Source organism: Perca flavescens, chromosome 1, assembly GCF_004354835.1.
Source record: "Perca flavescens isolate YP-PL-M2 chromosome 1, PFLA_1.0, whole genome shotgun sequence".
In the NCBI taxonomy this organism is placed as follows: Eukaryota; Metazoa; Chordata; class Actinopteri; order Perciformes; family Percidae; genus Perca; species Perca flavescens.
In genome coordinates this window covers 23,682,351-23,700,045 of record NC_041331.1, presented here as the reverse complement: position 1 = coordinate 23,700,045, position 17,695 = coordinate 23,682,351, and the positions used below count along the sequence as shown (strand labels likewise).

General features: G+C 38.2%; 1 protein-coding gene across 1 annotated transcript in view; it reads left to right on the top strand.

The window, feature by feature from the left end:
• galnt18b (UDP-N-acetyl-alpha-D-galactosamine:polypeptide N-acetylgalactosaminyltransferase 18b) overlaps positions 1-14,991 on the top strand; it is a 91,400-nt gene extending 76,409 nt beyond the window's left edge. The window contains exons 8-11 of the mRNA XM_028579730.1: positions 2,652-2,789; positions 6,779-6,874; positions 10,127-10,291; positions 14,401-14,991. Of these exons, the coding sequence (XP_028435531.1) occupies positions 2,652-2,789; positions 6,779-6,874; positions 10,127-10,291; positions 14,401-14,547 (546 nt within the window). The 3' untranslated portion in view covers positions 14,548-14,991. The remainder of the gene's footprint in view (positions 1-2,651; positions 2,790-6,778; positions 6,875-10,126; positions 10,292-14,400) is intronic.
• Positions 14,992-17,695: the final 2,704 nt, after the last annotated feature.

Here is a 17,695-nt window from a genome sequence, read left to right as displayed (position 1 = left end):
TGAATTAATTACGTGCCACAGAATAAATAAATACTTAATATAATTCAGTAAAATGGTCTAAATGGAGACATTTAGAAATTTGATACAAAGGACAACAATAACATTTTACAACATGTATTAAAGAAACTGGATGAAGCAAAATTAAATTAATTATACAAAAAGAAGAAAGAAGAAATGAAGTGAACAGAAAAATGAGATGTACATAATTAATTATATTCAATTATGTATTTTTTCAGCAGAAATGCAATCAGTTCATTCTTTTGAATCTCTTTTATTCGGATTGAACAGATTGAATAATGAGATCTGCAGTGTTGACAACAACTTATAAAGTTACAAAATGCCTCCCAGTTTGCAGAATCACATGAATCTGTATCTGACAAAACATATATGCTGCAAGCTGCCTTTTTCTTTTACGGTTGTATTTGTGATGAGTTTCAATTGATCTTAACCTGGATTCAGCAAATTAAAGTAAATAACAGCTCTACATCGTCTTATGTTAAATACAGCAGCCCTCAAAGGCTAAGTCAAATGTTTGCTCACTGAAGCTTTTTTTCTTCTCCTGCATAATCTGTTTAAATATGTAAATCCACGTTATGAATAGATGAACATCTGCAGGCAATTCATTCAGTCAATAATGAGGCGTTTAACAGAGTCTGTACTCAAGAAGCATAAAATTTTGCCCCAGCTTTAGCCCCTGAATTAACTACACAGCAATATAGTCATTGTTAATTTTACCTCTGAGAGGGTAAAAATCAACACTGTGGCAGTGTTCAAATGAAGTACGTTTGAGTTCAATTTTTGATCTTTTTGAGTACCAGAAAGCCATGTCTGCAACATCTGCACCCACTTAAGCTTTTGATTCAAAAGAGGCATCAGTGACGTTACATAAGATACAGCGGGCAACATGGGGCAGTAACTACTAATATCACACTGTGAAAATACAGCCTTTAAATTCCTACGTAAAGAGATATTTTGAAATTTAAACTGTGTCATGGCAGTGTGGGCAGTGTGTTTAGATGAACTGGCTTCCCTCCGTGGCGCCAGTGCATGGAGCTCGTTTTCATTCGGCAGATCTCTGCAGACCTCCACTGCTGCGCTTCTCCGTGCACTGGCGCCACGGAGGGAAGCCAAACATTGTTCATTTAAAAACTCTGCCCACACAAAGATGACAAAGATCTGGTTTAAAATCGGCAAAGTATCCCTTTAAGTAAAAGTACATTAGCAGCTTAATATACATAAGGTATCAAGAGTAAAAGTACTCATTCTGCATAAAATGTGCCCCTATGACTTTATATTTATAATAATTTATTATTATATATGGCGTTATTACTCGATTGATTTGGTGCGGCATGAAGCATTTTACTGTTGTAGCTGCTAGAGGTGGAGCTAGGTTATCTACTTTAGATATGTTTGGTTTGGTCCAGTACGTAGGGTTCAGACCCCTCCAAAGGGGTTGTGAAATTATCGATGGGAGAGAGAAAAAGAGAAAACAAAGTTCTGATGCTGTAATTTTTATTTGTGAAATATTGGATCATTTGATTCTTTGGGCCTCAAAGAGTTATGTAAATGAAACCATGTGAGAAGGTTAGAGGCGGAAAAAAAACACTGCTTTAATCTTTACCAATGTATTGTATTCTATACATTTATAAACATTTTTTTTATGTATAATCTTAATCTGAAAAAAAGTAAAAAGTACATTTGCCTCTGAAATGCAGTGAAGTAGAAGTATTAAGTAGCATAAAATGGAAATACTCAAGTAAAGTACAAGTACCTCAAAATAGCTTACCCTTACAATTTGCAAAAGTGCAGTACTTGAGTAAATGTTTAAAAAATACTTTCTATTAGAGATGCTCCGGTATCGGCTCCGATACTGCCTAAAACGCTGGTATCGGTATCGGGAAGTACTGGAATGTATGCACCGATCCGATACCACGTAATAAAGCCCTAAAGAAAATCTACATTAAAGTAGTTTATTTATGTTCTTTTTCCGTTATAACTGACTGTCAAACTGGAGAATAAAAGAAAGTTCTGTGGCATTCGTTGTTTGTGTTTGTTCATGTTTCACAAAGAGTTTAACCTGAGCCAGACAGACAACAAAGATAGAAATAATATCACATCCATACAGAGATAGTAGTATACAGCTGTTAAAACATAATAAAATATATGACACACTGGTATCGGATCGGTACTCAGTATCGGCCGATGCGCAAGTTCAGGTATCAGAATCGTTATCGGGAAGCAAAAAATGGTATCGGGCCATCTCTACTTTCCATCACCGGTAACATGAGACTGGCCATGCTTTTGACTGCGATGTAGCAGCTGGAATGGAACAGTTGTTGGTTTCAGGAAAAAAAATCTAAACCGTACAGAAGCTATTCAAATACACAACAAATGGCTGCACAATTCTCCTAAATGGCCTATTATCTGATTTGCTTTTCCACTAGCTGTGGTTAATCGATTTTGTGCTTTATGAGCATCTGTGTGCTTCTCTCTCTCTCTCTCTCTCTCTCTCTCTCTCTCTCTCTCTCTCTCTCTCTCTCTCTCTCTCTCTCTCTCTCTCTCTCTCTCTCTCTCTCTCTCTCTCTCTCTCTCTGTTTCTCTCTCTCTCTCTTTGTATGTGTCTTTATGTGTGGCTGTTTGTTTCAACCCAGGACCCAGGGATTGATATTGGCGATATCTCTGAGAGGAAGGCTCTGAGGAAGAGGCTGCAGTGTAAAACTTTCCGATGGTACCTGGTCAACATCTACCCTGAGATGAGGATGTACAGCGACACCATCGCATATGGAGTAGTAAGCCACCTCCCTGTTCATCCCAAATGCAATCCAGCCTCTGCAAAAGCCAAAACAAGTCTAAACCGTGCCTGAGCAAATCATTTTAATCCCTTGTGTTGGGATGCGGATGGCTGCTGTCAGGAGCACAAACAGTTCACAAAGAAGAGGTTTACTGCAGCAACTTTGACTCTTTCCTTCTCACTTCAGAATTTACAGAAAAATTATTTCCTGTTAGATTAATGTGAGGAAATTAGATACATATATAGATGAGTTGAAGCTTACTTTAAATATAGATGTAGTATTTCCCACTTGAGGGCTTTGCAGCAGAATTTTATTAGTAAGAGAAGCCAGAAAAAGTGACAGCCAACAGGGCTGGCAGTGTTCTCTATTTGCCCATTCCGAGTTGTTCTCAAACAGCTTTATTTCCATGGTCCTCCCACCTCACATCACTGCGGTGCACCCTAATACACAGTGACACACATACCGCTTTATGTTGTATGGAAGATGTTTTTATTACAATCTGACAAACGGTGGAAGGATATATTGAGGAAATAGGCCGACCTCATTACATTCATTCATTACATTCATTTCTCTGAGTTACTTGACCTCATTATTCTGTATTTGTAACATGCATTTGATAGGCTAGTTAGTTGTGGTGGTTTGAGGGGTCGTCACATGCCGTGCCACTTGCATGGATAAAAAATATTTTTTGTTGGCAAAAACACTGTTGACATTTGTAAAAAATGTGTTTGAGGTTTAAATTATTCATTTCTCTTTCACCCTCCTCCTCCTGATCTAAAAATGTGGGTGAAGGGACGTGCAGGCAGGGGCGGATCTACAGGGGGGCAGCTGACACCCCCCCCCCCCCCCCCCACCCCCATCCCCCCCTACTGTAGGGCCTTGACCCCCCAGCTGCCCCCCTAACTTTGGTGTTCAAAAAATTGTGCTTGTAAAAACAAACTTCCACTATGTCCATAAGCTTCTTAAAACATTTAAACAAACAATGAATTTATATTAATTAATAACAAAGGTGAAGTTTAAACACACGTTTAATGTAAAGTTAAATTTGTAATAAATGTAATGTATGCTAAAGGCGAATCAGCATCAACAACAGCATGTCTATTACGATAGCCAAAAGTCAAATCGGTCCCTCGTGATTTGTAAAAGCATTCTGCCCTTTGATTAGTTTTTGATTTTAGGAAAGACAAGAGCAGCATAATACAAAATATTACAAACTGGCATGTTTGAATTCATAACATTTACAGAGGGTCGCCGTTTCGGTGGTGTTACGTTACAACACACTACACAGTGCTTGCTGAGACCGATCATTTGCATGTGATTAGTTAAGGAGTACTATAAAATCCACTTCCTCTCACATATCACGGCAAGAAGGCTGCACAAATGAAACCAGGTGACATCCTTTACTGTCAGACTGGGAAAACAACAAATACAATGGGATTAAGGCTAGTCTAAACATGATTGTTGTGTGCATGTAATAAATCTCTTCTGATTTTATGTTTGTTAGGCTACTTATTAGCTACAGGGCCCTACAGTGTAATGTAATACAAGGATAACCAGAGCTTTTCACATCTTGACTTTTGCAGGCCAGAGTAGCTGGAGATATTAGCTGAAGCGTAAAAGTGGGGATATTGCTAGCCAAGAAAATTCTGAGTAGTGCACAGGAGGAAGACAAGGAGGGAAATGAAGAAGGAGAAAGCAGTAAACTGGAGAGACCAGGCGAGTCAGAGCAGGAGAAGACCACAAAAGGAGATGCAGAAATAAGTGAAAAGGGAAAGGAAGACTTGACTGTGAGGGATGAAGAGGAGGCCGCAGATTCATTCAGACATACAGTATGTCACAATTACAGAACCTAAAGACGCTCTAAATGCCATTTCACTCTAAGCTAATGTCCCCACAGGTGTCACTGTTGCATATTTACTATTTTCCACTGAGTTGTTGCTGCCTGTGGATTTACTCATTATCAGATAGAAGTAGACATTTGGAGCCAATGTGGAGCTGAGTCATCCACTAGCTGCGTTCCTCTGATCTGACATCTTTACCTAATTCACTCCCCACGCAAACCACCATCCCTCGAGCTCCCTGCAGTGCAGTTTGTATCTAACAGTCAGGCAGACCTTTGTCATGATGCGCATGAATAACTTTCTGGGCCTCAAAGTCTAAGTCATGTTCATCAAGCGTAACGCTTCTGATTTACATTTTTACAAAGCAAAATAAAAATTTAAGAGAATTCAGTGTATGATTCACATTTTAGATGTTTCAGCCCGCACAGGCTAGTTCTGTATTTTTCTGTAAATATCCTTTAATATTTATATTCTCTTTTTGTGAATCTCAGAGAATATGCTGGGCTGATGCTGGTATATTGCTGTAGAATCTACAGCAATATATACAGTGTAAATGGTCATTGTGGGATAGAAAGATCTTTCTCCTTTCTTTTTTTTGGTTTATAACGCCTGTCCCAACTCACACAACCATGTGGATACATTTTCATATCAACAGTGAGCACCACAGGAGGCAATGCTTAATGTTTGAATAACAGTTTTCCCTGTAGAGGAAATGATGTACTGCAGAGTTGAAGAAAGCAGGTGGTAGATGCAGCTTCCTCACTCTCACTGTGTTTTGGCAGTAGATGATTTTATCTGTGGACTGGACACCACACAGAAATTATTAACATTATTCATAGTCCACATACATAACATTTAATTAACCTCACCAAACAGCTATTTTTCCTTCATCAGGAAGGTGTCTATGGTTGTTTTCAGTTTCCTTATAAAATATGCAGTCTATTATATATATTTAAAAAAAAGAAATATATACATATATATATATATATATATATATATATATATATATATATATATATATATTTCTTGAAGCTGCACTTTCATATGGCTTTTTGTAGTTTTACTTATTTAAAGCTAATGTACTTGCACTTACTACTTGTTGTCTGGAGTTTGCACTTTCAAGGTTAAAAGCACTTAATTGGAAGTCACTTTGGATAAAAGCGTCAGCTAAATGACATGTAATGTAATGTATCATTCATGTGACTTAAAGATCACCATCAATACTTAGCAGACAAGACAGTATTGTCATTTTTATGATTGCAAAACACTATATTTACTCTACAAATATAAATGACCATAAATACAAAATATATAATATAACAGCAAATATTGTTTTTTTTATCTTGACCCATCATTTGGTAAAAAGCTGAATATCCATTTTTAAAATCAAAGCAAAAACTCTGTATTCTTTCAACCTCACTAAATTTTCAAAACACAGTATACCCAAATCTCTTTCATCTCTTAGAATTTATGGATAACTGGGTCATTTCAAAGTCTACCTTAGAGCCCATGAAAACTTCAAATATTTCTTCTGAAATCTTAAAACATTATATATTTATGAATCAATAAGTTCAAGAAGAAAAAGTTTAAGAAAATATTTAGGTATTATTTAGTAAGAGTTTAAGAATCAAAAACCCAGTGTGGGTGTGACTATCGTGAAATAACCCAAACTGTTACAACTTTATCACAAAATAGTGTGTTTATGTAGGATCTCAACATTTACAGTAATAAGCTGATTCAAAAAATAGGTTTTGAGGGCTTTCAACACATCTAAAATGTCTAATAAAAAAAGTTTTGAGAGCAAATATAATCTATCAGACACAGAATCCTTTGAAAGAGGTCCACCCTTTGTTTGATAAAGTGTACAGGAGAAGAGTTGAGCAGCATGTTTTAATTGTGATGGACTTGAATTTAAGCTCACACTGGTCTGCACCTTGCTCGGTGTGCATTCTCAAAGTTAGAAAACATTATTCATAGTAGCATAAATACTCACTGTGTGTGTGTGTGTGTGTGTGTGTGTGTGTGTGTGTGTGTGTGTGTGTGTGTGTGTGTGTGTGTGTGTGTGTGTGTGTGTGTGTGTGTGTGTGTGTGTGTGTGTGTGTGTGTGTGTGTTTGTGACTGTGTGTGTTTTTCTTTGTCTGCCAGCTGAAAAACTCTCTGAAGAATGATCTGTGTCTGGACCAGGGGCCCGACAATGACAATGTCCCCATCCTGTATCTCTGTCACGGGATGACACCTCAGGTTAGAGCCCTCTAACTCTGCACCACTGTTTCATGCAGCGTACAGCATAAAGCCAGATTTAATATATCACCTCTATATTTTATTTCCGTCTTGGGTTTTTCTTACTCAATAGAAGCTGTTCTATCTTGAAGAAAATAACTTTCCCTTTGCTTTCAGATTGGATCAAACTCAGTAGCTTTACCTCATAAAACAGGTTCAGGTTTTCTATTTTGCCCTTTACAGAAACACTCCTCGATGTTTTTGGATACAAAATAAACTGTTCCCCAATTTTTCACACCTCTGCATTTAGGGCTAACATGTCCTAACTGAGTCCAGCTCAGGATAAAATGCCACGTTATTGATGAAACTCAGTATAAAATCCTGTTTTTTGATTAAGATAACTTGTACTTGAACATTTGTCTGTGTGTCTTTCTTCACTTTAATGTCAATGGTTTACTTCCTTACACACAGCCTGATAGACCTCTGGTTTACTTCAACCGCTTGCTTCTGTTTTTCATTGGTTAATGTCTTTAAAACCGTATATGTGGACTACTTGTTCAGGTCATATCTCAGCCCAAATAATAGTGAGTTTAAGTGTCTTCAAATGTTAGCATAGTTTGATTATCATTTACTTTCTCCAGCCTCTTCCAGCTCCTATTGATTCCTCGATCCTATAATGTCTGAGAAGATTGTTTTCAGAGATTGTTTAACCTTGCTGTGACAGTTGTAAACCTGTCTTATAAAGCTCACCCAGGCTGGTTGAATAAAGGAACACAGCTACTAAAGGCTAGCCTTAATCCCTCCCTGCGTGTTGCACTTAAAGGTCCCATGGCATGTAAATTTCACTTTATGAGGTTTTTTTGAGCTGCTGTTTCAGTTCACGTCTGAAAATGGTTGCTGGCATCACCCTCTCCAGCAGTCTGGAGGCCACCACTCAGCATCCACTCTCCAGCGCCCTCTCCTTCGTCATCACTTGGCCAGCCCCCCGCTCTCTTTGTTGTAGAGAGCTGGAGTAGTTCAGGTTTTAAAAGGTGTATTTACAAAGTTGTGTTGTAGGAAAAGGAGAATAGTCTTTCAGCGTATTTGTCTTCAATAGTGTTCTTCATGTGGTAGCGTGTGGTTTGCAGCCGTCAGCCTGCTGTGTCCTGCTTCTTTTCTGAATGAATCTCCTGAATGAATCGCATCACTCCCACCTGCCAGTGGGCTGGGTTAAATCAGATCAACACCACACCCCTCATGTGTATACATCAGTCCCGACCCCCTCATCAGGCTAACTACACACTAAAACACAGACTCAAACATAAGACTTGATCTCACATTCTATTGGACGTTTCACACTCATTACGCTTTATATTGATATTTGCACTGCCGTGCAAATTAATACTGATTAAGGAGAAATCTGTGTAATCTTAATAATACTTTTCCCTTAAAAACTTCTACAGTCCTTTCTGAGATCTAGATAACTTTAAAACTTGCTCATTATAAATCTGTTATATGCTATAAATCTCTCATAAATCCAGGCATTTCAAACAAAGGATTGCAGTAGCACCAGCGTTCCTACAGTAATCAGATTAGGCATCTCCTCTGCAAGACAAATCTAGTTTGCTCTATTTTAATGTTTCAGTTTTAAATCCTCAAGAGGATTTAGACCCTGGATTGCTTCTATAATGACACATATACATAGCAAATGTTTACTGTAGTCAGTCAAAATGTCGCAGAGTTGCTTTGGGAGAGCTAGACTTTGCATCTGAGGTGCTGCATTAAATGCAATACATCAACATGCTAAAAGAAAATTGCACAGCCACGCATGAAAGGAAAGGGTATTACAAAGCTAACAATCCAACACGTGACTGACTTTACAAGAGCATGTTGTCAGCAAACATGGAGTACAGCGATTCAGCTTAAGCAGTAACAAAACATACTGACTTAAGCACAGCAACAATAGAAAGCACAGCCACGTACGGCCCTGGCAGTCTGCACTGCTCCAAAAATGAGCAGCACAAAAAAAATCACATTCATCAGACTGTTTAACGTCTGGTGTGAACGAGGCAGGAGGCTGTTTGGGCAATATGAGACAAATAAGAGTAGATTAAAAGAAGCATCAGAGTAAAAGTTAAGACAAGCTGCAGAATAATCAAACATGGCCCTGATTTTTTTGTTTAAAAGAAAGAAAATATCTCTGACAGCTAATGAAGGTGCTGAGTCAGAGCCCGGGCCCACTTATGAAATGTATAGACTTTAACAGACAGAGTCACTGCTTAAAGTAATTGTCTGTTCTGATATGGATCTAACTCCCCTGTTCTCTTGTTACGCATCTTTGTCATTTGAATTCTGCTAACAAAATGATGTTGCCTCCCTTCTATTTAGTTTTTGTTAATTTGTTTGTTTTAAGCTGCTAGTAGCATCTACTACTAGTAATAGTGAGTACTCAGATCATTTACTTAAGCAAAAGTACCAGTACAACAATGTAACAAAAAACAACAAAATTCTACTTCAGTAAAAGCACATTATCGGCAAAATGTACTGTATGTCAAATATCAAAATATAAAGAACTCTTTATTATTTATTAGATTAATACTTATGCTTTGATGTGTTAGCAGCATTTTACTGTTATTGCTGGTCAAGGTGGAGTTAATATAACATTAGAAAATGAATAGGGGAAACAAAATTTTAAGAACATGAGCCAAACCAGTTGGAAGCCATCTTTAACAATGCATTGTTTTCATAAGCTTATATATATGCTATGCAAAGTATGTAAAATAAATGATAGCTGAATTGTACTTAAGTACCCCACTGGAGTAAATTCACTTACACTGAGCACCGCTGTGTCTGTCTGTAAATGCAATCCACAATTTCCCTCTTTACTCTTCTCTCTCTATCTCTCTCTCTCTATCTCTCTCTCTCTTTTTATCTCATGCTTATACTGCTATTCCTTTTTCCCGTTTCTCCGGCTTTATTCCTGCTTTTCAGTTTTTGTCAGCTGAATATGAGCAAAAAGGCTATCAGAGAGGGTAAAATTATTTGGGTTTTCTCCCCATTCCTGAATTAATAATGAGCTTCTTTTGTGTGCCTTGCCTTGTCCTCCATTAGCTGTATAAATATACATTTAGTGTATGTAAATGTCTAAAGACAACCCAAGAACATTTGCTGCATAGTTTATTACCTGTATAGTCATATACAGATCTAGAGGGACCATTATCTAAATGCCAACCACAGCCGTCTGAACCTACATTACAGCACTATGCACATTGTTTTATGTGTTGTTTCTTGCAGAATGTGTACTACACCAGTACTCAGCAGCTCCACATCGGGCTCCTCAGTCCCACCGTTGATGACGACGACAATAAGTGCCTGGTCGACGTGAATAGCAAGCCACGCCTCATCGAGTGCAGCTATGCCGCAGCCAAACGCATGAAGCTCCACTGGCTCTTCACTCAGGTGACAACCCATGAACACAGCCGCCACACATCGTCAGAAAGCACAACATTCCATTTTCAGTTTCTATTCAGCCTCATTTAAGGTATTTTGTTGAATGTGACAGGAGAAACCAAATGTGGTAGCTTGCAACCAGGCCAGTGGTTTAATTTACTGTTTGACTCAGTTCATTTCAATGAGTCATTGAAACTTAATGATTGTCTTTCTTCATTAGCTGTGCTTGCAAACTGTGTTTTAACAGAACAAGCAGCCACCTGCTCAACATGGCCCATGACAGTGGGTGAAATGGATTTACTGTAATGTGCTTTGATTTGGGCTCAAAAGACCTCATATTGTTGTCTGCCATGCTGTGAGTCCAGTGTTAATTATAGATTTTGTTCCTCTTTGTTTCCTTTCAGCCAAATATGTATAAAATCTCATCATATTAGACACTTGTTATAACACAGAGTACAATATTTCAGTGCTGGACTGCTGCTATACGTGTATCTATTTGGTTTTCCAAAGCAATTGACACAATGTGGGAAGAGGTTTTATGTGCTTAAGCTCATACGTCACATATTCTCACACAGAAGTTTAAGTGGTTACTTTAGTTACCTTTTGTATAATTTAGTAAGCAGGATGGGGACATATCAGCAAGGTTGGGGAGTATCAAGTCTCTGAAATACGGCATCAATAATTGACAAAGTTTTGACTGCACACATGCAAAGTGTCAAGCTCAAACTGAAATAGATTTGCCTTGATGCAGCCATAGCAACTTTGGAGAACAGTGCACTAATGCACTAGTAATCATTTAGAATAAATATCTAATTGATTATTTTGATTGATATTGCAATTGCGATATGAGTCACAGTATTGGAGGGAATGATATTTTTTGCATTATTATTCTCATTTTCATTGACTTAACTTTGTAGAATACAAATCTCTGCAGCACCATGATACTTATTCAGAATGGTGCTTTAACACATATTTTGCCTTGAACAAGTATTGCGCCTCCTGTGATTTGGATATTGCACAAGTCCATATTGTTATTTTGTTTTTGTTTTATCTTAATTCAAATGTTGCAGAAAACCTGATTTACTACAGATATTTTAATCTCATCCACTGTAAAGACCTCCTTTATCCACGAAGGACTGCTCTTGATAAGCCTTGATTTGGGAAAGAAATGAAATACATGCTTGCATGTAAAGATTCTTCATGTGTTGGTGCTGATTAAAATAGCAAGCACATGTTCGGTGGGTGGGGAACTGTATGGTTTGTTCTGCTTGTGTGTTTTGTGGATATGTGTGGGTGATACTTTTTTAATTTTTCTGTAACAAATATTGATTGTTCTGTAGGCCTATAAAGCATAGTAGAATGTGAATAATGAAAACCATAGCAAACCATAGCACCCTAAACCAAATAACAACCTTCCCACATGCTACATGCTCACTGTTAACATAAACGTTCATTAGCCAACTCCTGGAGGCTGATTTTATAAGCAGCATGGAGATGCTATATAGAGAACTTGCAGCTCTACAGGTTGTAAGTCAACTTACAAAACTAACTAATGTTAACTGCTCTTAGCAGCTGCTACCATAGCTTTTTTGTCTAAAACATGATATATCAGAAAAAGAACCTCTTCTTTAAATAAAATAATCTTTGAAGTGCCTTTCGTATTCTGCGGTCATTCTGTATATGAAATATATTGTAGCATAAGACTATTAGATGATACTTGGTTTTGTCTAGTATAATATAGTTTATTAGCATACAAAACATTAGCTGCTGTCGGTCACTCAGTCCTTAACAACAAAAATATTTTACTTTAACAACAACAGTAATAACTAAAACACAAGGAGGTATGCTGGGGTCCAGGTATGCACCAACCAAGAGTATGAGGTTGTTTCTGAATCAGGCTTAAACAGGTGGTTTTTGGTGGTTTTTTATAAGCCCTAAGGCTCAGAGGCTCTCCTGCAGTACACACTGCCAGGATCTGATCCAGCCTTGGAAAACTTGGCCATAGAGCTTGTGTCTGCATCAAAATGTCTAAATGATTTTTTTTTTTGTGTGTGACAGTGTTGGGTACTACTCACTGCTCAACATTTGAAACCTAAAAGACAGAAATAAAAATAAACACATTATGTTCTGTTTCATGTTTTCCTACATAATGATTGAGCTTGAAGGTTCACTGTTGACCCTGCAAACAGCAGCTTCACAAAATAATGGTAATGTTGTTACCAACTTGTGGCCTTCCTTGGCAGATGGAGTTGCTCAGTTGTCATGGAGATGGTTAAAATTCTATCACATCATATAATATGTTTTTTAATATCTGCAGTTAGCAACTCATCTGAAAGCTGGTGTAACCTAGAGTGGGAATTTTAAACTAATGTGGCTTTATGTAGCTGATACTCTTAAGTTTACAAAAAGCCTTGATTGCCTACTACTACATAGTTGTCCATAAATGCCCACTTTTAGCAGTTATTCCCTATCTTTTATCTATAAAATAAAATGTATCTTGGACCACACACAGGCCAAACTGATAATAGTATTGACAAGAGCTTTTTCCTTGCAGCTCTCTCCACACTGTATTGACTGTTGAAGGCCTCCTCTTCAGTCACTTGCCTTGGTCTGCCTTGACACTGTAATGAGAAAATCCTGCTGGAGTATTTTAGAAGTGCTGATGTGCTCACTCTGCTCTGGCAACAGCTGTCTTATTAAAGGTCCCATGGCATGAACATTTCACTTTATGAGTTTTTTTTTAACATTAATATGCTTTCCCCCAGCCTGCCTATGGTCCCCCAGTGGCTAGAAATGGCGATAGGTGTAAACCGAGCTCTGGGTATCCTGCTCTGCCTTTCAGAAAATGAAAGCTCAGATGGGCCGATCTGGAATCTTCTCCTTATGAGGTCATAAGGAGCAAGGTTACCTCCCCTTTCTCTGCTTTGCCCGCCCAGAGAATTTGGCCCACCCATGAGAGAGAGACATCATGGCTTTCAAACGAGCAAAGTGGCAGTTTGTCAAGGCCACACCCCCACCATCCACCTTGCCCCCCTTCTCTCCTCCTCAATATCTACAGACACAGAAATGGCACATACTAAGCAAAGCTCATTGTGGGACTGGCTCTAGTGGCTGTAATTCTGCACCACGGCTGAATTTCGGGAAAGAGATTTCAGATACAGTATAAAGAGCCGAAGTCCCGCCCTTCTACTTCCAGTCTGTGGGACCTTAATTGGGAAAAAATGTGAACGAGAGTCAATGGCGAGATAATTATTTTTTTAATCCCGTTTGAATTGAGCCATGGATTACAAATATGATGTTCGTCAATTTAAAACATTCATTTTCAACTGGAGAAAGTCTCAGTATGTTGTTAAACTGTTGAAGTATAAGACTGTGAAAATACGTAATTAGAAAGACTACACACTTCAATGTCTCATGGATGACGTCTCGCTGAAGCTACGATGTCTGTGTGTATTGTACAGGGGATGTAACGTTACTCAAATGAGCAGAGGATCTCGCTTGTTCTTTTGCTTATCTGCTGAAAACATTTAACTGGATAAAACACAGCAGTTAAGATAACGTTAACATGTGTTGTGGAACAGAGCTAAGCTAGCTAGCTAGCGAGCAAGCCGAGCATCAAGCTAGGTGAGGTAGATTGTGTGAGACGGGAGATGTAGTTCACTGAGCAGTTTCACACAAAACTAAGTGGTACTACGACACTGGTTCGCGAAACTTCATTTGACAATCACTATCTGAAACTACAAGATTTCCATGTCTTTCATGCCTTTTTTTTTATTTCTCTTCCACCTCGAAACCAGGTGTTTTTGTCTGTATTGTCTTTGTGTCTTTTTTTTCTTCGGTGTATTCTTTCAAAATCTTGGCCCTTGCTTGGAAGAACGCTAATGACTACACTGGCAATTGCAATGTTTTTTTTGCCTTGAAACCATGTTGATGCTATCTAGTGGGCCCAATGAGGATGGTAGTGTGATTCAGCCAAAACACTCAGGGCGCTTCAGCAGCATACATCCATATCCATTCACAGCAGTGTGGGTTTAAAGGAGGCAAGTTATATTGCGCACACAAATTGTTCTTCTGGAGCCCAGCACAATTTTCACCAGCCTGCTTTTTTATCTTTTCAGGGAGGATCCATTCAGAACAGGAAATCAAAGAGATGCCTAGAGCTTGTAGCGAGCAGCGACAATGAGTTTGGCTACCAACTGGCTCTTCAGAAATGCACTGGACAAAAATGGTTCATCACAAACGTGATGTTTAGCAGCACCTTATGATCGACCTCTGAAGGTAACACTGGAGTGAATAGATGGAGTTGTTTCTTTTGTGTGCACATGTGTGTGAAAGGATAAGAAGCAGGAGTCCGACAGAAGAGCGGTGCAAGGTTGAACACCATCATTTTGAGCACCACGATGTCCTCTGGTTAGCTCGAGTCGAAATCACATCGTAAATGTTAAACATTTTATTTTGCTTACACGATCAGCCATAGTTGGCGGATATTTTGCAGATTTGACAAGGTAGTATATTTAGTATATTTTGTGGTAAATACAGTACAGTCAGATTTTCGTTGACTTAAAAGATGTAATGGGTCCAATATGTTTTTGTACTTTGTTCATAATTGCTACTGTGTAGCAAGCTTTCCGAAATCTGTCCCTGCTTTAATTATTTTATTTTAGTGTCTCAGGTTTGTAGGTTTATTATACTGTACAGTTGTGGGGAAACATTGGAATAAATACAAAAAAATTATAGATTATTTTCTAAATGTAAATATTTTGATTATTTGTAATATATAACAGTAAAATAACTGATGTAAACTACTGAGTGCATGTGCTTTTTTTTCTTTTGTTGTGGCACATCTTGTGATTCAAATCTTTAATCAAGGGTCGCCCTATGATTTAAATCAAAAGTACTTGAATCTGCTATCAATGCCAAATAGATTTTTGGTGAGTGCAGTGGCCCTGAGAGTTCAATGCACTGCAACTAAAGAAAACACATGCAAATAGACAAAACACAAGCAAATGTGCAAAACTTTTTAACCAGTTTGACAACACATAATACAGCATAACAAAATGGAGTGCAAAGTCAGAAAACACAACCAAATACAGCAAATTGCAGAAAACTAAACAGAACTGAGTTGTAAAACAAGTTTCCAGGGGACATTCAAAACTGATGAACATACCCATGCACACGAGTCGTGGTTTATATAGCTGATAGTTACTTGTGACTTACGTGTCTCCACAGGAGGCGTAGCGTGAGCAGCACATTGGCCGAACAGCTGAAACGCCTCATGTAAACATGCCGTAGCGTGAACACTATGTACACTATATATATTTGCTGTACAATATGTAAAATACAATATGTAAAATACAATCAGAATGTTGTTGTTATTTTGCATTAGTTTAGTTTTTTCTGTGTTGAACTCTCAGGGCCACCATACATTTGGCCTTTAAAAGGGAACTTTTTTTAAACAACACAGACTGATCTACATGCACACACAGCATTTAGAAATGACAGAGTCATGGAAGTAATGTCCTCAGTTTGTAATGACAAATGCAGGGACAGGAGCTGAGAAACGGGCTGCTTTCTGCACTGACTGTTGTGTGCACCTGGGGAGGAGACGAGTGGCACAGCCTGTTTTCAACATGCCAGTCCTCATTACCATCCACGTTCAAGCAGAGCTCTGCAAACCATGGCATTAAATAAACATGGAAACCCACTTTCATCAAAAGGACCTCCCTCACTGACACGTCTTAATATATGCAATGCGAGCGCCTCTGCATGCTCAAACCTTTGAATGAAAGCAATTCAACAAAACAGAATTCCCATGCATATTACTTACATCTTCTTTTAGTTGACCACTCATCCTGTTTGCCTGCTGGTACTCATTCCAAACATTAGCTTTCAGCTTTAAAATGACTATAGATATGGAATCTGTGTGTACATTTGTTTAATATTCTATTATCTTACATACATTTATTACCCTTGTTGATTTACCACATCATCTTGTGCCAGAAAATGATTTGAAATATTTACATATTTAAAGGTTGGCACAAAGTATACAGCTGAGATTAAATTCCCTGTAAATGTGGAGTAAAATATACATCCAACTGTATCAAAGTCTCTGTGTGAACATTAGTCACGTACAATATCTCAGCAAAGTGCTGGCCTGATTTGGATGAAGCCGGGGTGATAATATGTCTGTCTTCCCTTTTGAGATCTAGCATTAGCAAAATTACAGTCATTTGCTTTGATATGAGAATTAAAGACTGACAGGTACATCTTCTGCCTGAACATTTTAATCATATGAGCAATTTGTAATGCTGTATTTTTGTGTGCTTTATTTTTGTAAATGTTAAATGTAGTTTTGAAATCCAACACAAGATCCATCTGACGATTAAAACTAAATCTACTGCTAGACATAGTGTGGCTACTTTTCATGACATACTGTAGCTATTGTTGAAGAACATATAGGCTATTGTACTAGGTCAAATAAAACTATTTGCATGGCAATTTATTTCTAGGTCCCTCCAAAAGGCAAATTGGTTACACCCTTATTCCATGTACTTCTCTACTTGTACCTACCAGTAGGTACACATTATGTATTTCTTTTTTTGGCATTTTTAGGCCTTTATTTCTGACAGGACAGCTTAGAAAGGGGAGAGAGAGGGCGAATGACATGCAGCAAAGGGCCGCAGGTCAGAACCGGACCCGCAGCCGCTGCGTTGAGGACTGAGCCTCTGTATATGGGCGCAAGCTTTACCAGGTGAGCTACCCAGGCGCCCACTCAGTAGGTATTTCAATGGTACTCTGTATGTACACAATGTAATTTACAGGCTGTAATTTAAAGCTTGACCGTAGCTCACATAGTATGGATGGCATTAAAGTCCAGTTAATGAGCTTTAGCAATAGTTGGATGAGAAGATTGATACCATTCTTATAAATGTACATAGTCCGCAGTAAGTCAGCTTAGTTTAGCACAAATTTATTTACATATTGCGGCGAGCACTCTGCTTGGTGTGTTTTCGGCGTTACTTGCGGTTTGGGAGTTCCAGGTGAACTCATTGAAGTCATTGCTATTTGGTGATGCCAAAGGCTTTGGCTTCAGAACAGACAGCAGGTTCAGGAAGTGAGATGTTCTCTCCTTAGTATGCAGATTATATTGAAATCACGCTCTCCTCTCCTCTCCCCTCACACCTCTACCCTCCACACCAAAATGGTGACAGAGTTGAAACTGAAAACCTCTGTCACTAAACAAAACTGAAGATTGTCATTGAAATACACATCAGAATGCAAAAAACAAGTGTTCAATTTTTTTAATGCCTGTGTTTTATTTTTCCATGAAACTTTTTTTTAAATACAATTGTTTCAATGCTAATGTTTCCAACTTGTTTCTTACGGTAGCTTCATATTTAGCGTACCGATATG